This window comes from Anser brachyrhynchus (genome assembly GCF_964034855.1).
Source record: "Anser brachyrhynchus genome assembly, chromosome: 8".
NCBI classification, from domain to species: domain Eukaryota; kingdom Metazoa; phylum Chordata; class Aves; order Anseriformes; family Anatidae; genus Anser; species Anser brachyrhynchus.
In genome coordinates this window covers 12,626,839-12,640,407 of record NC_137702.1, presented here as the reverse complement: position 1 = coordinate 12,640,407, position 13,569 = coordinate 12,626,839, and the positions used below count along the sequence as shown (strand labels likewise).

Here is a 13,569-nt window from a genome sequence, read left to right as displayed (position 1 = left end):
GCGGCGCTGAGGGGACGTGAGGAGGGGCCCGGCCGCCGGGGTGTGTGTGAGGGGGGCAGCCCCGTCCCGTCCCCGCAGCTCCCTCCTCATGCAGCCTTGTCGGGGCGGCGGGCAGGTTTCCAGCCTCGGGGAGGCAAATCTCGGCCGGAGACTGCCGGAGCGGCGCCTTATCGCCGCCCGGCGCTGCAGGGCCGCGGAGCGAGGCAGGGAATGGAGGCGGCCCAGCAGCGCGGCCCGCGTTGTGCGCCCCGTATTGTGTGCCCCCGGGCGCCCTCCTCGGTGCCCGCTAACCTGCTCAGACCGGTTGGGAGGGCTGCGGCCTGCGCAGCGAAGGCGGCCCGGCCTTCGGAAGTTCTTTATGCCGAACTTTCATTTAGGGATTTTTCACCACGGGCGATGATTTCGCAGGCGAATTTTTCGCCTTGGCTGGTAATGACCGATCGCGGTTTTGTCAGTGTTTGAACATGTTGTGTAGCTGGCGTTATTGAGGCTTAAAACAGTTTTAGTAGTCAGTTTCTTCATGGTACTGCAGTATTTCTTGAGGAATGGGTAAAAAAGGAAAAGTCCCTTCTAGAAAAAAAAAAAAAGTTGTTGCTATTTGAAGGGTAGAGTGTATTTCAACTGATGGAAAGGAAAATACAGGAACCTTTGGTGTTGAAAAATGAGCACAAGTCTGTTAAAAACATTTAAAAATTAATGTCCATTTGTAGAGATTCCAGCAGTAGTTTTCTAGTTATTTTGGATCACTTTAATATGCATTGTCTAAAGCACCTAATAACGCTGTTCAGAAGACATGCTTTTTTTTTTTTCAATTCATATCTGGTTTTTGTTTAGATTGCAGCAAAAATTGGAGGAGATGCTGGTACATCAATGAATTCAAATGACTACGGTTATGGAGGACAAAAAAGACCTCTTGAGGATGGAGGTATGCACTTGTTACTGCTGCATTTATTGTTGTTCAGTATAGCCGCGATGCCAGGAAAATTGCAGGTGGCTTTTTTGTTGTTTTTTTTCCGTAACACAGTAAAAAAACATTTTGTTCCGTTTATAGACCATGACATGCTTTTTCATTTTCTGTTTAACGGGGAAACTTCTTTGAAACCATTGTGCTCTAACTCAAAGTGAATATAAGCCTGTTTTAAAATATTTTAAGTGTGGCTTAAAAACTATAAAGAGGATAACGTATGCCAGGGAGGGGGGCGGATAAATTCACGGCTGAGAAACACTTATACAGGTATGTCATTGAAGTCTTTTGTTTGTTATATGAGACAGATTGCAGTTCTTATATTATAATTAGAATGGGAAGTGGTCACTCTTTAGATTGTTTCATATACTTTATTATTGCACAGGTTTAAATAAACGTATTTATGCATTTCATTGTAAAAGCATAGGACTTTAAAAAAAGACAGGAAAGTATATATTCTACATTGTAGACATTTTCACTTAGTTGGATGTTAAAGCATATAGTGTATGTGAACCCTGGTAAGATTGTACTTAAATTCCCTAGCTTGTTGCAGCTTTTTGGATTTGCCTTACACTGCAGTAAAGTTTTCTTCTGAAATGTGTGCGTTTCCTCTTCTGTCTGTTACTAAGCAGCCAGTTTTAACTTAACAGGGTTTGGTATGTTTAATATACACACAAAATCCTGGCTAAATTGTGGAAGGAAATCTCTGAGCTTGTTGAAATGTTCACGTAGGTCTTATAAAAGAGCAATGCCTTTTTTTTTCCTTTGAGAGAGGATTGAAACTCAGTCTACAGAATGTAACTAAGGCTTTATATCAGGAGTTCTTGTGTCCTGTAATAAAGTTTTTTTCTATTAATGGTGAGGTTTTTAATATACAAAAATGAGCTAATGATGCTTCAGATGATATATGTAATGTATTCTTTTTATTTTATGTGTAGATGGCTCTTGGACAAGTCCGAGCAGTACAACACACTGGGAGGGAATGCCCTCTCCTTTTAAAGGCAGGAATTTTTATTTATTACCTGTGTTTAGTATGTAAACATGACATAAACTAGTGGATCTTTCTGGATTGACACAAATATTTCTTGGAATACGTGTCTGAATTTTTGCTGCACATAAGTTATGGTGGTTCATATAACCTTTATTTTGGGGTGGGAAGGAAGCATCTGAAGTCTATCTTCTCAGATACAGGTTAATTGTGCCGTTTATTCCTTTACTGTACAAAAAAGGATTTGGATGGTAGTGATGTAGTTGCTTTGAATCTGCTTTTTTTTTGAAGTTTTATGCTATGAAATGCTTGATATTTGGATAGGAATTTCATGCCAACATTCAGATTGAGATTGCATTGCTGTGTGATGCTGTTGTATTTCCAAATGTTTGATCTAGATTTGTGGTCATTGTCAGATTTTTTTTCTTTAAATTGTTGTTAGTTTTTGTATTAATTTGATTTTTTTATTTTTTTTTTAACTATAGAAGCATCATTAGCTTGAGCAACCAACAGAGCTAAACTTTGTTCTTGTCTTAGTTAAGTTTCAGTGACTGGGTATCTATGAGCAATCTACAGTGTGTTCTGAAAACTGCCTTTTGTTAACCTACTGAATAGATACATGGAAAAACCTAACATCTTTTCAGCTGTACTAACCAAGTGCTGAGTGTTCGTGAGATTCTTTCTTTTATTCAGAAGACCAACTCCCTGAAATTGGACAAAAAAAAAAAAAGGAAAGGGGGACTAAAATACACTGGAAAGTTGCAATTTACACTAAAAGGTGTAAGCAGTTCTTGAATTTCTTGGCAAAAAAAATTAAAAAATCTTAATTTTACAGATCAACCAGATGCTAAGAAAGTTGCTCCTCAGAATGACTGTAAGTAATTTTTATTTTGTTGTCAAAAAAAAAAAACAAACAAACTAGTGTAACATTTTCAAAACAAGACTTTGAAACAGTGTTCGGTAGGTGATATTTTAATCAGTGAGGTAGAAAGAATTACTGGGAGCTTGTCTTAGTCCTTTGAAGCAGTGCACATCTGCTTGTTAAAACTGATAAGATCCTATTAGCAACAATTGAGAATCTTTTGGCTATGTTTTTAGACTTCTTGATAACAATTCTTATAAAGTAGTTTGGACGGAAGTATACAAATAAGTGTTATCAGATTAGAGACTTAACTGTAAATCAAGCTGTTTGGATTTAATTTTAAAAATATTTATTTATAGCTTTTGGAAATCAACTACCACCAATGCATCAACAACAACGGTAAGTTATCTTACATCTTATATAAAGTTCTCTATTGTACTAAAAGAAAAAAAAATCAACAAATTATTTTATAAAAGTGATACCAATGTATAAAACAATTGCACAAATCAAGATTTGTGATATGTTGAAATTTATCTTCAACAGTCCCAAGCCAAACCCTTAAAATGCATCTGGTAAAATTCTGCTGGCTATGTCTTTCTCTTGGCAGCCAATGCTGTGTATCAAAAATAGTATAAGGAAAATGAATTGCTGTTGCTTAGTATTTGAGCATAGGTAGAATAACCAAAAGTTGGAAGCAGATCTGAGGGGAAAAGGATTGACACTATCTTGTAAACAAAATGGAAAAGTAATGGATTTAAAAAAATAGGTAGAAAAGAGGTGGGCTTAACACAGCTTATTGTTCAGTTACCTACATTTGATACAACTTCCTAGTTTCCACTACTCTCTTCTTCCTTAAACAACCACTTAAAACTATTCTTTTTATCCTTTACCTGATATTTTGCTGCACATAGATTATGGTGCTTTATACCCCCTTTATTTTGGGGTGGAAGGGAAGTTTTTTCAGATACAGCTTAATTATGCCTTTTATTCCTTTACTGTACAGAAAGGATTGATAAAATTCTGAAATTTGTGTATTTTCAGCATACTTTAAATGTAGGGATAAAACTTTTTTGACGCTACACTGGCCTCTTATACGCACCTTGTTAGTAGGAAAGAGGGTGAAAGAAAATTGTTTCATGTTAAACTTTGTGGTCGCTTTTGTATAATATTAGTTTTTGTGTTTGACTTTTTAAGTTAGCGGGAGGCAAGAATGCCAGGTTAATGCTTGGGGCGCTAACAATTTAATATGGATGGTAGTCTAAATTTAATGTGTATTTGGTCTCTGAATGGTAACTGTCCTTTGTTTGATTTAACCTTTTCTGCAGGTCTGTGATGACAGAGGAATACAAAGTTCCAGATGGGATGGTTGGATTCAGTAAGTAGTCTGAACATAGTGTTGCAGTATTGTGAGGGATTTTACCAGATGCTTTTTTTTTTTTTTTTACAAATACCTTTTTCTATTTTTTTCTCCAAGTAATTGGCAGAGGTGGAGAGCAGATCTCACGCATACAGCAAGAATCTGGATGTAAAATACAGATTGCACCTGGTAACTATTCCTGTTTTTTTTGTTCTGTTGGTTTTTGTGGTGGAAAGTTCAGAAGACTGATCATTGCTTCTGAGTGCTTTCATCTATACCTTCATTTAAGGTGTTTTTTTTTTGTGCTAGTCATGGTTATCACAGGCTAAAGAAGTACAAAATGTTGCAGTAGACTGATTTGTCTACTTCAGTGAAGTTCCAGTAGTTCATGTATTGTGTTTAGTGTCATTGACTCTTTCTGCTTAAGACTACTGCTAAATTGGCTTTATTTTGTGACCTTAGATAGTGGGGGCCTGCCTGAAAGATCCTGTATGCTAACTGGAACACCAGAATCTGTTCAGTAAGTAACACGAATTTCTTGTATTCGTATTTAAATGCACAATACGCTCCTCCTTTAGATGTAAATACCATGTTTAGCTACTCTGTTTATAATAGTATGTTTTGCTTCCATTACAGAGGTAATCTAGTGACAAATAAATGTCTATAAAGAAAAAAGGCCCTGTGCTTTAGTCAGATTCCTCAGCTTACTTGTGATTTTAAGACAAAAGTATGGGTATAATTACTGAACTGACATTTCAAAGTCCAAATTTTGTTGTAGATTACATTTATCTAGCAATGTACTAATTTCAGCTTGAGAACGAAATGCGTGAACATATACTTGGGGGGGGGGGGGGGAACATGCTAACATATGTAGAAATGAGATTATTAACCAGAATTTGAAAAATGACAGGGAAAATAAGGAAAATCACTGAAATGTAAGATGTTACTCAAAGTCTGTCAGAGTTGTTAAATATGTATCTGGTATAAACCAATGTATACGCAGTTACGAAAGTAATGCCTATGTACTACCAACCAGCAAAATGAACTTTATCCTTTCTGTGTTGAAGGAAGAGGGCAATAGCAACAAAAATGTTTTTTGTTTACTGGAACAGAAATTTATAATTACTTAGAGACCTTCGTTTCCTGGCTTGACTGGGAATGATCTTAAACGTAGTAGTATATTTGGTAGTGCTTCATTAGCTGCTCCGACTTTGTGTTCAGTTAAGGCCTGCAGCTAAATATTTTTCCTTTGTGAAAGTAGCATGGCATTCACCTCTTACCTTGCAGCCATGTATGCTGCTCTTCATGAACTCATTCCCTTATGGGAGTTTCCTTTCTAATTATAGTTTATTCTGTTGACGTGTTAGAGGGAAGAGTTTTTAACCAATATTAATACTGTAATCATGATTTTATTTTGATGGCAACTGACTTACATGTGAGGTAAATGTACACTTTCTTTTGTCTACTGTTCTTGTAATAGTTATAAGTACAAATACCGTTTGCAAGCTGAATCAAGCAGCAGCTGTGACTGTGCTGGGTATTAAGTGTTTTGTTCTATGTAATTATATTCAGGGATGATAGACATGTTTGAGGACCTAACTTTTATTTGTGTTTGGTAAAGAAATACCTTTTATGTTCTGATTTTGGGGTGGTTTTAGGTCTGCCACATTATTATGCTATTAGTTTCCTAAGTTACTGGTGCAGATTTACCGAGTTTTTCCTGACATCTTAGAATGAAAGTGACTGCATTTCTTCTGCAGAAATTTTTCAGCAGATAGTAATTTTGCAGAGGGCCTTTTGACATTCTTGGTGTTTCTCAGTGTAGCTGCAAATTGTGAATTGTAGTTTTTTTTATTTATTAATTTTTAGCAGAGCCATGTATGTTATAATTCAACTCATAAGCCTTTCAAGTTTTTTTTGGTTTTTTTTTTTTTAAGTACCTTAGAAGATGACCTGTGAATTTGATAACTTGGACTGGGGTAACTTACAGACCCTTAAGCTTTTTGGTGCAGTTCAGGATATGGTTGGTGTCCTGGGCTGTGAGCGCACATTGCTGGCTCATGTTTTTCCATCAGCCAACACCCTCAAGTCCGTCTTCTCAGAGCTGTTCTCGATCCATTTCCTGCCTAGCCTGTATTTTGTGTTTGGGATTGCACAAACCCTGGTGGTTAGAAGATAGCGATCTTAAAGATAGGTAATTTCCACAAACTTGGCAAAACTCATTGGTCAGATGAGGTAATACCTTTAACTGTTAAAGTAGCTGCTGGATGTGTTCTGCATTTTGATGCTAGAGGAGTACACACTGGAAAGAGACCTGGCAAAAGGATAAAAACACTTCTCTGAAGAGAGTTGCATCGTGTTTCATACCAGATTACTTTTTCTTTCAAGATTCTGAAGGAAACTACACTGGGTTGTGCTCTGAGGTTTTGTTAAATATGTGTATATGCAGCAATGGGTGCCCTTCATGCATTTCTGAAACTAAGAACCAAATGAATAAAGGTGTTGATCCTTTTTTTTAATAGGATTTCTTCCAAGCAGAACAGGTTTGGGCAAGTGATAATTGTAGGAGTAAGTGTATTTATAAACACTTATATTCCTTTACAGATCAGCAAAAAGATTACTTGATCAGATAGTTGAAAAGGGAAGACCTGCACCTGGCTTTCATCATGGTGATGGACCTGGAAATGCAGTCCAAGAAATTATGATTCCAGCAAGTAAAGCAGGATTAGTTATTGGTAAAGGTGGAGAGACAATTAAACAATTACAGGTACATATGAATCTTGTTTTTAAATGTGGTAATAGCAGATCTGGATTTGAGTGGGTATTGACCTCCCTTTTGTTGAATAGGAGCGAGCAGGTGTCAAAATGGTCATGATTCAAGATGGTCCACAGAACACTGGTGCAGACAAGCCCCTTAGGATAACTGGAGACCCTTATAAAGTTCAAGTAAGGAGTCCTTCAGAATTCATAGTATTTTAAAATCCATTCCGATGTTGCAATACCTAAACAAAATTTCACTCTTTTTATAGCAAGCCAAGGAAATGGTGCTGGAGTTAATTCGTGATCAAGGTGGCTTTAGAGAGGTGCGCAACGAATATGGGTCAAGAATAGGAGGAAATGAAGGGATAGACGTAAGCATGGTTGAAAAACTTGTTCACTGTATTTTGAGATGTTGATGTTAAAATGTTAACGTGGTTTATACCATTGAAAGTTATTAACCCAATTCCAAAAGTGTTTGTGGCATGTAAGTATTACTTGATGAAGATTTGCCTTTAAATGGTGTGCAGTATTCACTTTATATTACCAGCAGTTCTGAAGAGCTTCAGTTAGCTGGAGAATTTAAGTCTTAACAATTTAAGTCTTTAAGTTTTATAACTAAGTACATAATGATGTATGTCATAGAAATTTGGAGTTCGGCCATTACAGAAGAATATTTAATTCCACCTATTATGCAAGTCATGAGCTAATAACTGTTCATGAGAGATGAAGCTGAAAGTTTCATCCGCTAGAATCTGTGGTTAAGGCCCATTAGAACTTTTGTTCTTTGCTTGTGGGAAGCATAATTTCAATTGCTGCCACTGTAAGAACTTTCGGTACACAGGATGTTTCTTTTTGATGTTTTCCTTCAGAACTTGCTGAGTTTGTGTCTTAATAGTTTATATTAAAACATGCACTCATCAGAAAGCCTGAAGTGGCATAGAGCTGGCCCTAGTTTAATATTCTAAATGTGACCACTTAAATCCTGTGTATTTGGTAGGAGTGTTTGCATCATCAACATCTTGTAAAAATCTGTTCTCTTTTAAGGTTCCAATACCACGATTTGCTGTAGGTATTGTAATTGGAAGAAACGGGGAGATGATAAAAAAGATACAGAATGATGCTGGTGTTAGGATCCAATTTAAGCCAGGTTGGTAATATGTGCATAATTTACTGTGAATGAATACAAGTTGAATGGATCGCATATACTGGAATAGTTCATTTTTATTGCAGATGATGGAACAACTCCAGATAGAATAGCCCAAATCACAGGGCCTCCTGACAGATGTCAACATGCTGCAGAAATTATTACAGATCTCCTTCGAAGTGTTCAGGTTGGGTAATACTTAACGTTGTTTGTATTAACATTTTAACGTTTAACATGTTAACATTGAAAATTTCCTGCTTGGCTTTTGGAAGGACATAATGTTTTTAAAATGAATGTATAACAATAAAGCAATGTAATGGTATCATCTAAATCTCCTTCAAAGTTAAGTCTGGAATATGAAAGTTTTTACAACTACAGTTTTGTGAGTGTCAGGATGGCGATGGTAATACGGATCCATAGACATGGTGCTAGATCTGGCTTTTTTAGAGCTGCTTCTTCTGTTGTCTTGTATTAATAGGCAATATGCTGTTGCTTTTAGGTTGAAATCAGTGTTTAAAAAGATGATTTTAAGTGCTTATTACAAGATAAACCCCACCACTGTATTTACAGAAAGCAGGCAGAAATGATACCTTCGTACGTGTGAAACTTCCTGCTTTTTTGAACGTCATTTCCTTCCTTGTCTTTTGTATGCAGAGTTGTTCAGATCTTACAGAACACCTGAATTACGTTTTAGATTTATTTTATCAAAACTGAGTAACAACATCAGATTTTTCTTAACAAACGGCGTGATTATTCCAAGCAAAAGTAACATGTTGGCTTTAGTGATTGGCTTAAGGTAATTTTCATAGAACGTGTTAATTTGTGGCTTTTTCTTTTTAGGCTGGCAACCCTGGTGGACCAGGACCTGGTGGTCGAGGAAGGGGTAGAGGTCAAGGCAACTGGAACATGGGGCCTCCTGGTGGATTACAGGAATTCAATTTTATTGTTCCCACTGGCAAAACTGGATTAATCATTGGCAAAGGCAATGTATCTTACATATATGCGCGTGTGTGTCTATGTGTAGTTAAAAAAAAAAAAAAATCTTTCCTGTTTCTACAAACAGCCATGCTAGAGAGGTATTTCAAGAGGAACCTTTGCAAGTAGCTTTGTGTACAGCACTCCTACTATTCTTTTCAGTATTCTTTTCCTCATCAAAACACATACCTCAATATCAAGAAACAATCAATTTTTCTAACCCGTGTTTTTAATAGTAGTAAAAACTAAGCTACATTGGTAGTGTTTGGTAGATTCTTAGATATTTTAATTAACTTGTATTTGAAATTGCTTCATCAGCCTAGAGTTACTGCATCTGTAAATCACTTTTAAAACTGATTTTCATATATTAAGGTGATGATCTTTACAGTGGAATCACACATAAGAAATTGTTACGGGCGTTTATTAAAATGATCATTTTTCATAGAATTTCATTTTTAAAATAATTTAATGTATGTTTCTAAATGAAAATGTTAATCTTTTGTAATGTGTTTTCCAGACACAAGTAGGTTGACATAGTTCAGTTCTTGACCTGGCAGGTTGATTTTTTTTTAATTGTTATTTTTAATTTTTTGAAATGCCAAGTGACCTCTGTTCTGCAAATGTTGCACCTCCTAATGATAGAAGTAACTTCTTGGGTTTCTATAAGAGGAGGAACTAGTTTAGGGGAATTTATCTTTCTGGTTTTAGTGCACTGCAGAAAATATGGACGTTAGCATCTGTTCATTTTCGGGGGGGGGGTTGTCATCTGTGCTTAACTACTGTTTTATAGGAAGGTTAGGCTTTAATTTTATACTTACTGGTAACTGCAGGTATCAGTTGCTATTCATGATTAATCTTATATTTTCACATGAACAGGAAAAAAACAGTATTGTAGGAATTTCTTGTTTTTTTTCTGCATAACAACATTGTGGTCTTAAAAAAAAAAAAAGATAATTTTACTCATTTACTGCAATTAAGGCTCTACCTACAACAAAGAGGCTCTTTGTGTTATTAGGTTACTTATCAGTTCTTAAACTTCCATATAGTTGATTTTCTCTAATTTAACCGAATCTTAGTGGTTTTGTTTTAATGCATATCGTAAATGCTTTATATTGCGTTGTAGGGGGTGAAACTATCAAAAGCATAAGCCAGCAGTCTGGTGCTAGAATAGAACTTCAAAGAAATCCTCCACCTAATGCGGATCCAAACATGAAGATGTTTACTATCCGTGGAACACCCCAGCAAATAGATTATGCACGGCAACTTATAGAAGAAAAGATTGGAGTAAGTGTATAACTTTTTTCTTTTACTATTGCAACTAAATAGAACAGAAAGCTAGTCTCCATTTTGGGGATTTTCTTTATTTCACTTCTGAATTATCAGATAATTGATAATAAACAGTGGTAATGGCGTTGTTTAAAGTGGTAAAACTGCTAATTTAAGATTACCTTGATGCAAATAAACAAGAACTTCAAACAGGTGCTTTATTCAGTGTAGTATAGTTTTTTGTTTTCTGATGATGTGTTCTTAAGGTGCCCACTTTGTGCATAACGAAATACTTGACAACTTCAAAGGTATCCATGGTATCCTTAAAACTACGAAACTACAGGTTTTGTATTTCAGGCTCAGTATGTTTAGGTGCAGTTTTAATTCTTTAGGTACAATTTATGTTCTTAAAACACACTGTACTTCGTTTGCATGTGTATGCACGTAAACAAGTTGACAGCCTATATTTTGTACCTGATCTTACAAACATGCAATTATTAAGATTAGCCAGATTTAGACATGACAGTTTATTTTTAAACAATTATGTCCTTTTGTTGTTTAAACAACTTGTGGAAAAGTTGATGTTTGTTTGTAAAATTATTTCATCAAGAAAACTGAAATAAATGCAACTTAGTTATTACTGCCATAGCTGCTTTTAAGTGTATTTGTTAACTAGTTGTAAACCTAATTTAACAATTACCAAAAAAGACTTTTCTCCAGGGAATGTCTTTATTTAAGAGCCATCAAACCTTTTAGATTGCATTCTTAAATTGTTCAGATTTATACTTCTAAACTGCAGAAGAACAAGGACTTTGGGGTTTATTTTCATCCGTGCTCTACTTCTATTGTACAGGGTCCAGTAAATCCATTGGGTCCACCTGTTCCTCATGGACCCCATGGTGTTGTTCCTGGCCCACATGGACCTCCTGGGCCACCAGGTCCTGGTGCTCCCATGGGACCATATAACCCAGCTCCTTATAATCCAGGGCCTCCTGGCCCTGCACCTCAGTAAGTATTGCTTCAGCTAGCTTCCTTTTATTATGGCGATCCTGGGACTGGCTTTCACTGTGCATCCCTTACTTGGTGTTTCATAGTGGTCCTCCAGCCCCATATGCTCCACAAGGATGGGGAAATGCTTATCCACACTGGCAGCCACCAAATCCGCCAGATCCAGGTAAGAAATGTCACAGTTTACTGTACTGTGATACACTTCCAGTAAAATCCACTTTGTCCTTACAAATGTGTGTTCCTAATGCGTTTGTGTTATGCTGGTAAATCAGAAAAAGTTGCTGTTCTTCAGGTTTTTCTTTATAGATGCTCAATTTATGTGTTTTATGCTTCTGTGTTGCTTGATTTGTTGAAATTCAGTTGTCACAGCTGGAACATGCTTCTTTAATGAACATTTTTGATCTTGCATCCCAATTTATGCTACTTCTTACAAGGTGCTTGCTTAACTGATTTTGTGCAAATCAGTTAATTTTTCTTGTAATGGAATATGATTAGCTTTTGTTTTTACATGAAGTTCTTTAATTAGGATGTATTTTCTTTCCTAATACTCGGTGAGTTTTTTATTTTATTTTGAACAATGTCCCTGATCCTGACTTTGCACAGTATGCTATATTGTGTATTTCTAGCTTTTGTTCACCTATATGAAATTGCTCCTCAGAATATGGTACAAATACCTTTTGTTCAGTCCTTCCTGAGGATTAAAACTTGTGTTGAACTGCTGCAAGTAAAGTAGATAGGATGATGTATTTTGAGGCTTTGCTTGTAATGGTTTTATATTTCCTTCTGAAAGCCATCTTTGTAGAATCTGTTTCTTCTATTTCTGTTTATCTTTGTCAAAATCAGGATTTTTTTCTTAATTGCAACTTCGTGAAGTTTTAGTCTCCTGCCTTTCTTTAAGTTACTTCCTTTGGTTGGACTAGAGCAAGTGGGGAAACTGAACTGCAGTCCCAGAAGGCATGGTAAGGCTAGACACTTGAGTCACTTGTACCTCATTTTTTGAGGTAGGACTTCAACTGAAAGATCTCAATTTGATTTTCGTTTTAAATGGAGTAAATATTTTCTGATAGCCTCTGGTCCTGAAAAAAGTGAAAAAGGATAGGACTTTGGAGAATGTTGAAATCTACAGAGTTCTGTTCATATTCAAGTCTTTTATATATCTGTTCTTGGCAAAGAATCATCTCCGTTTTTAGTTCTCAGACTTCTATGGTAGCTCTGCATGTTATTCCATTTAGTGTTAAAAAATGTCTGTTGTCAGTATTTAATAGTAAAATGATTCAAAGTGGCTTGACTTGAATTCTCAGCCTACCAACGGTCATTTCATGCAATACCACTGCCGAAATGTTGCAGTCTTCTTGACTCTCACTTTTTCCTTATTTTATGAAGTTATTCATCTGCATAAAGATACGTAAGAAAAATGACAAACGCTCATCTTGATGATTTTATCGTTGTTTTTCAGATAAATACTTGTCTTGCAAATCTAATGAAGTTTTTCCTAGGTGCAGCTGAAGTCAGTGTTTCTTTTGACTAGCATTTACTTGAATGAATTTTGTACAGGTGTCCATACACTCACTTATTTCAGTGAAATAAATGGATTATTGTAGTCATTTTTTCAGATACGCTTTCTCCAAAATCATGCTTGTGTCTTCTCACATGACAGTGGAGCTAATGACTAGATTTCTTTGGAGATTTAGTGAATCCCACAAGGTGTTCTTCTATTCTAGAACAATAGCTACTAAGGGGTGTGGGGTGGAACCAAGCAATCAATGGCTTATTTGATATTTGCAGGTAACTTTAGAGTAGTACATGTTAGTTTTATGTTAAATGACACTGTCAATATCAGTTGCATCTGTCATGAGCAAACAGTGTTGTTTCTTTATCCAAGCTGTTTAATAGATGTGGTTCCTCCTGCTATACACTATGTTCAGTAACTAAACATGTTAAGCTGGGTATGTAACTGTTTGGGTTGTGTGGAAACGTTCCTGTAATGCATGATAGGTTATCCCTTGACAGTCTTCCTCTTTTCCCAGAAAAGGTGAGCACAGTCCCAGGGCATATTGCTTACATCCACTGTTGTCAATGCAAGCAGTGTATTTCTAAAAGGGAAACAGTCTGTTAACTTTGCTTTCTATATGCTGATACTATAATATGCATTTTAACTGGTTACGATTGACTTTACTGCCAAATGAAATACTGCATGAAATTTATTGTTTCATGTCTCTGCTTTGTTCAAGGGATTTTTTTATTT

General features: G+C 36.2%; 1 protein-coding gene across 20 annotated transcripts in view; it reads left to right on the top strand.

The window, feature by feature from the left end:
• Positions 1-13,569, top strand: part of FUBP1 (far upstream element binding protein 1) — a 39,534-nt gene that overhangs the window by 421 nt on the left and 25,544 nt on the right. For 10 of the 20 annotated variants that reach the window (XR_013954098.1, XR_013954099.1, XR_013954100.1 and 7 more), the window contains exons 2-17: positions 835-925; positions 1,903-1,965; positions 2,788-2,826; positions 3,174-3,213; positions 4,140-4,189; positions 4,289-4,360; positions 4,634-4,691; positions 6,776-6,938; positions 7,019-7,117; positions 7,201-7,302; positions 7,976-8,078; positions 8,162-8,262; positions 8,916-9,057; positions 10,174-10,334; positions 11,170-11,324; positions 11,411-11,490. Coding sequence is in view for 14 of the 20 variants with exons in the window: in XM_080601492.1 (XP_080457618.1) it covers positions 835-925; positions 1,903-1,965; positions 2,788-2,826; positions 3,174-3,213; positions 4,140-4,189; positions 4,289-4,360; positions 4,634-4,691; positions 6,776-6,938; positions 7,019-7,117; positions 7,201-7,302; positions 7,976-8,078; positions 8,162-8,262; positions 8,916-9,057; positions 10,174-10,334; positions 11,170-11,324; positions 11,411-11,490 (1,519 nt within the window). In the remaining 6 variants the exon portion in view is untranslated. The remainder of the gene's footprint in view (positions 1-834; positions 926-1,902; positions 1,966-2,787; positions 2,827-3,173; positions 3,214-4,139; positions 4,190-4,288; positions 4,361-4,633; positions 4,692-6,775; positions 6,939-7,018; positions 7,118-7,200; positions 7,303-7,975; positions 8,079-8,161; positions 8,263-8,915; positions 9,058-10,173; positions 10,335-11,169; positions 11,325-11,410; positions 11,491-13,569) is intronic. The other 10 variants (XR_013954097.1, XM_080601486.1, XM_080601483.1 and 7 more) reach the window with 3 other exon arrangements.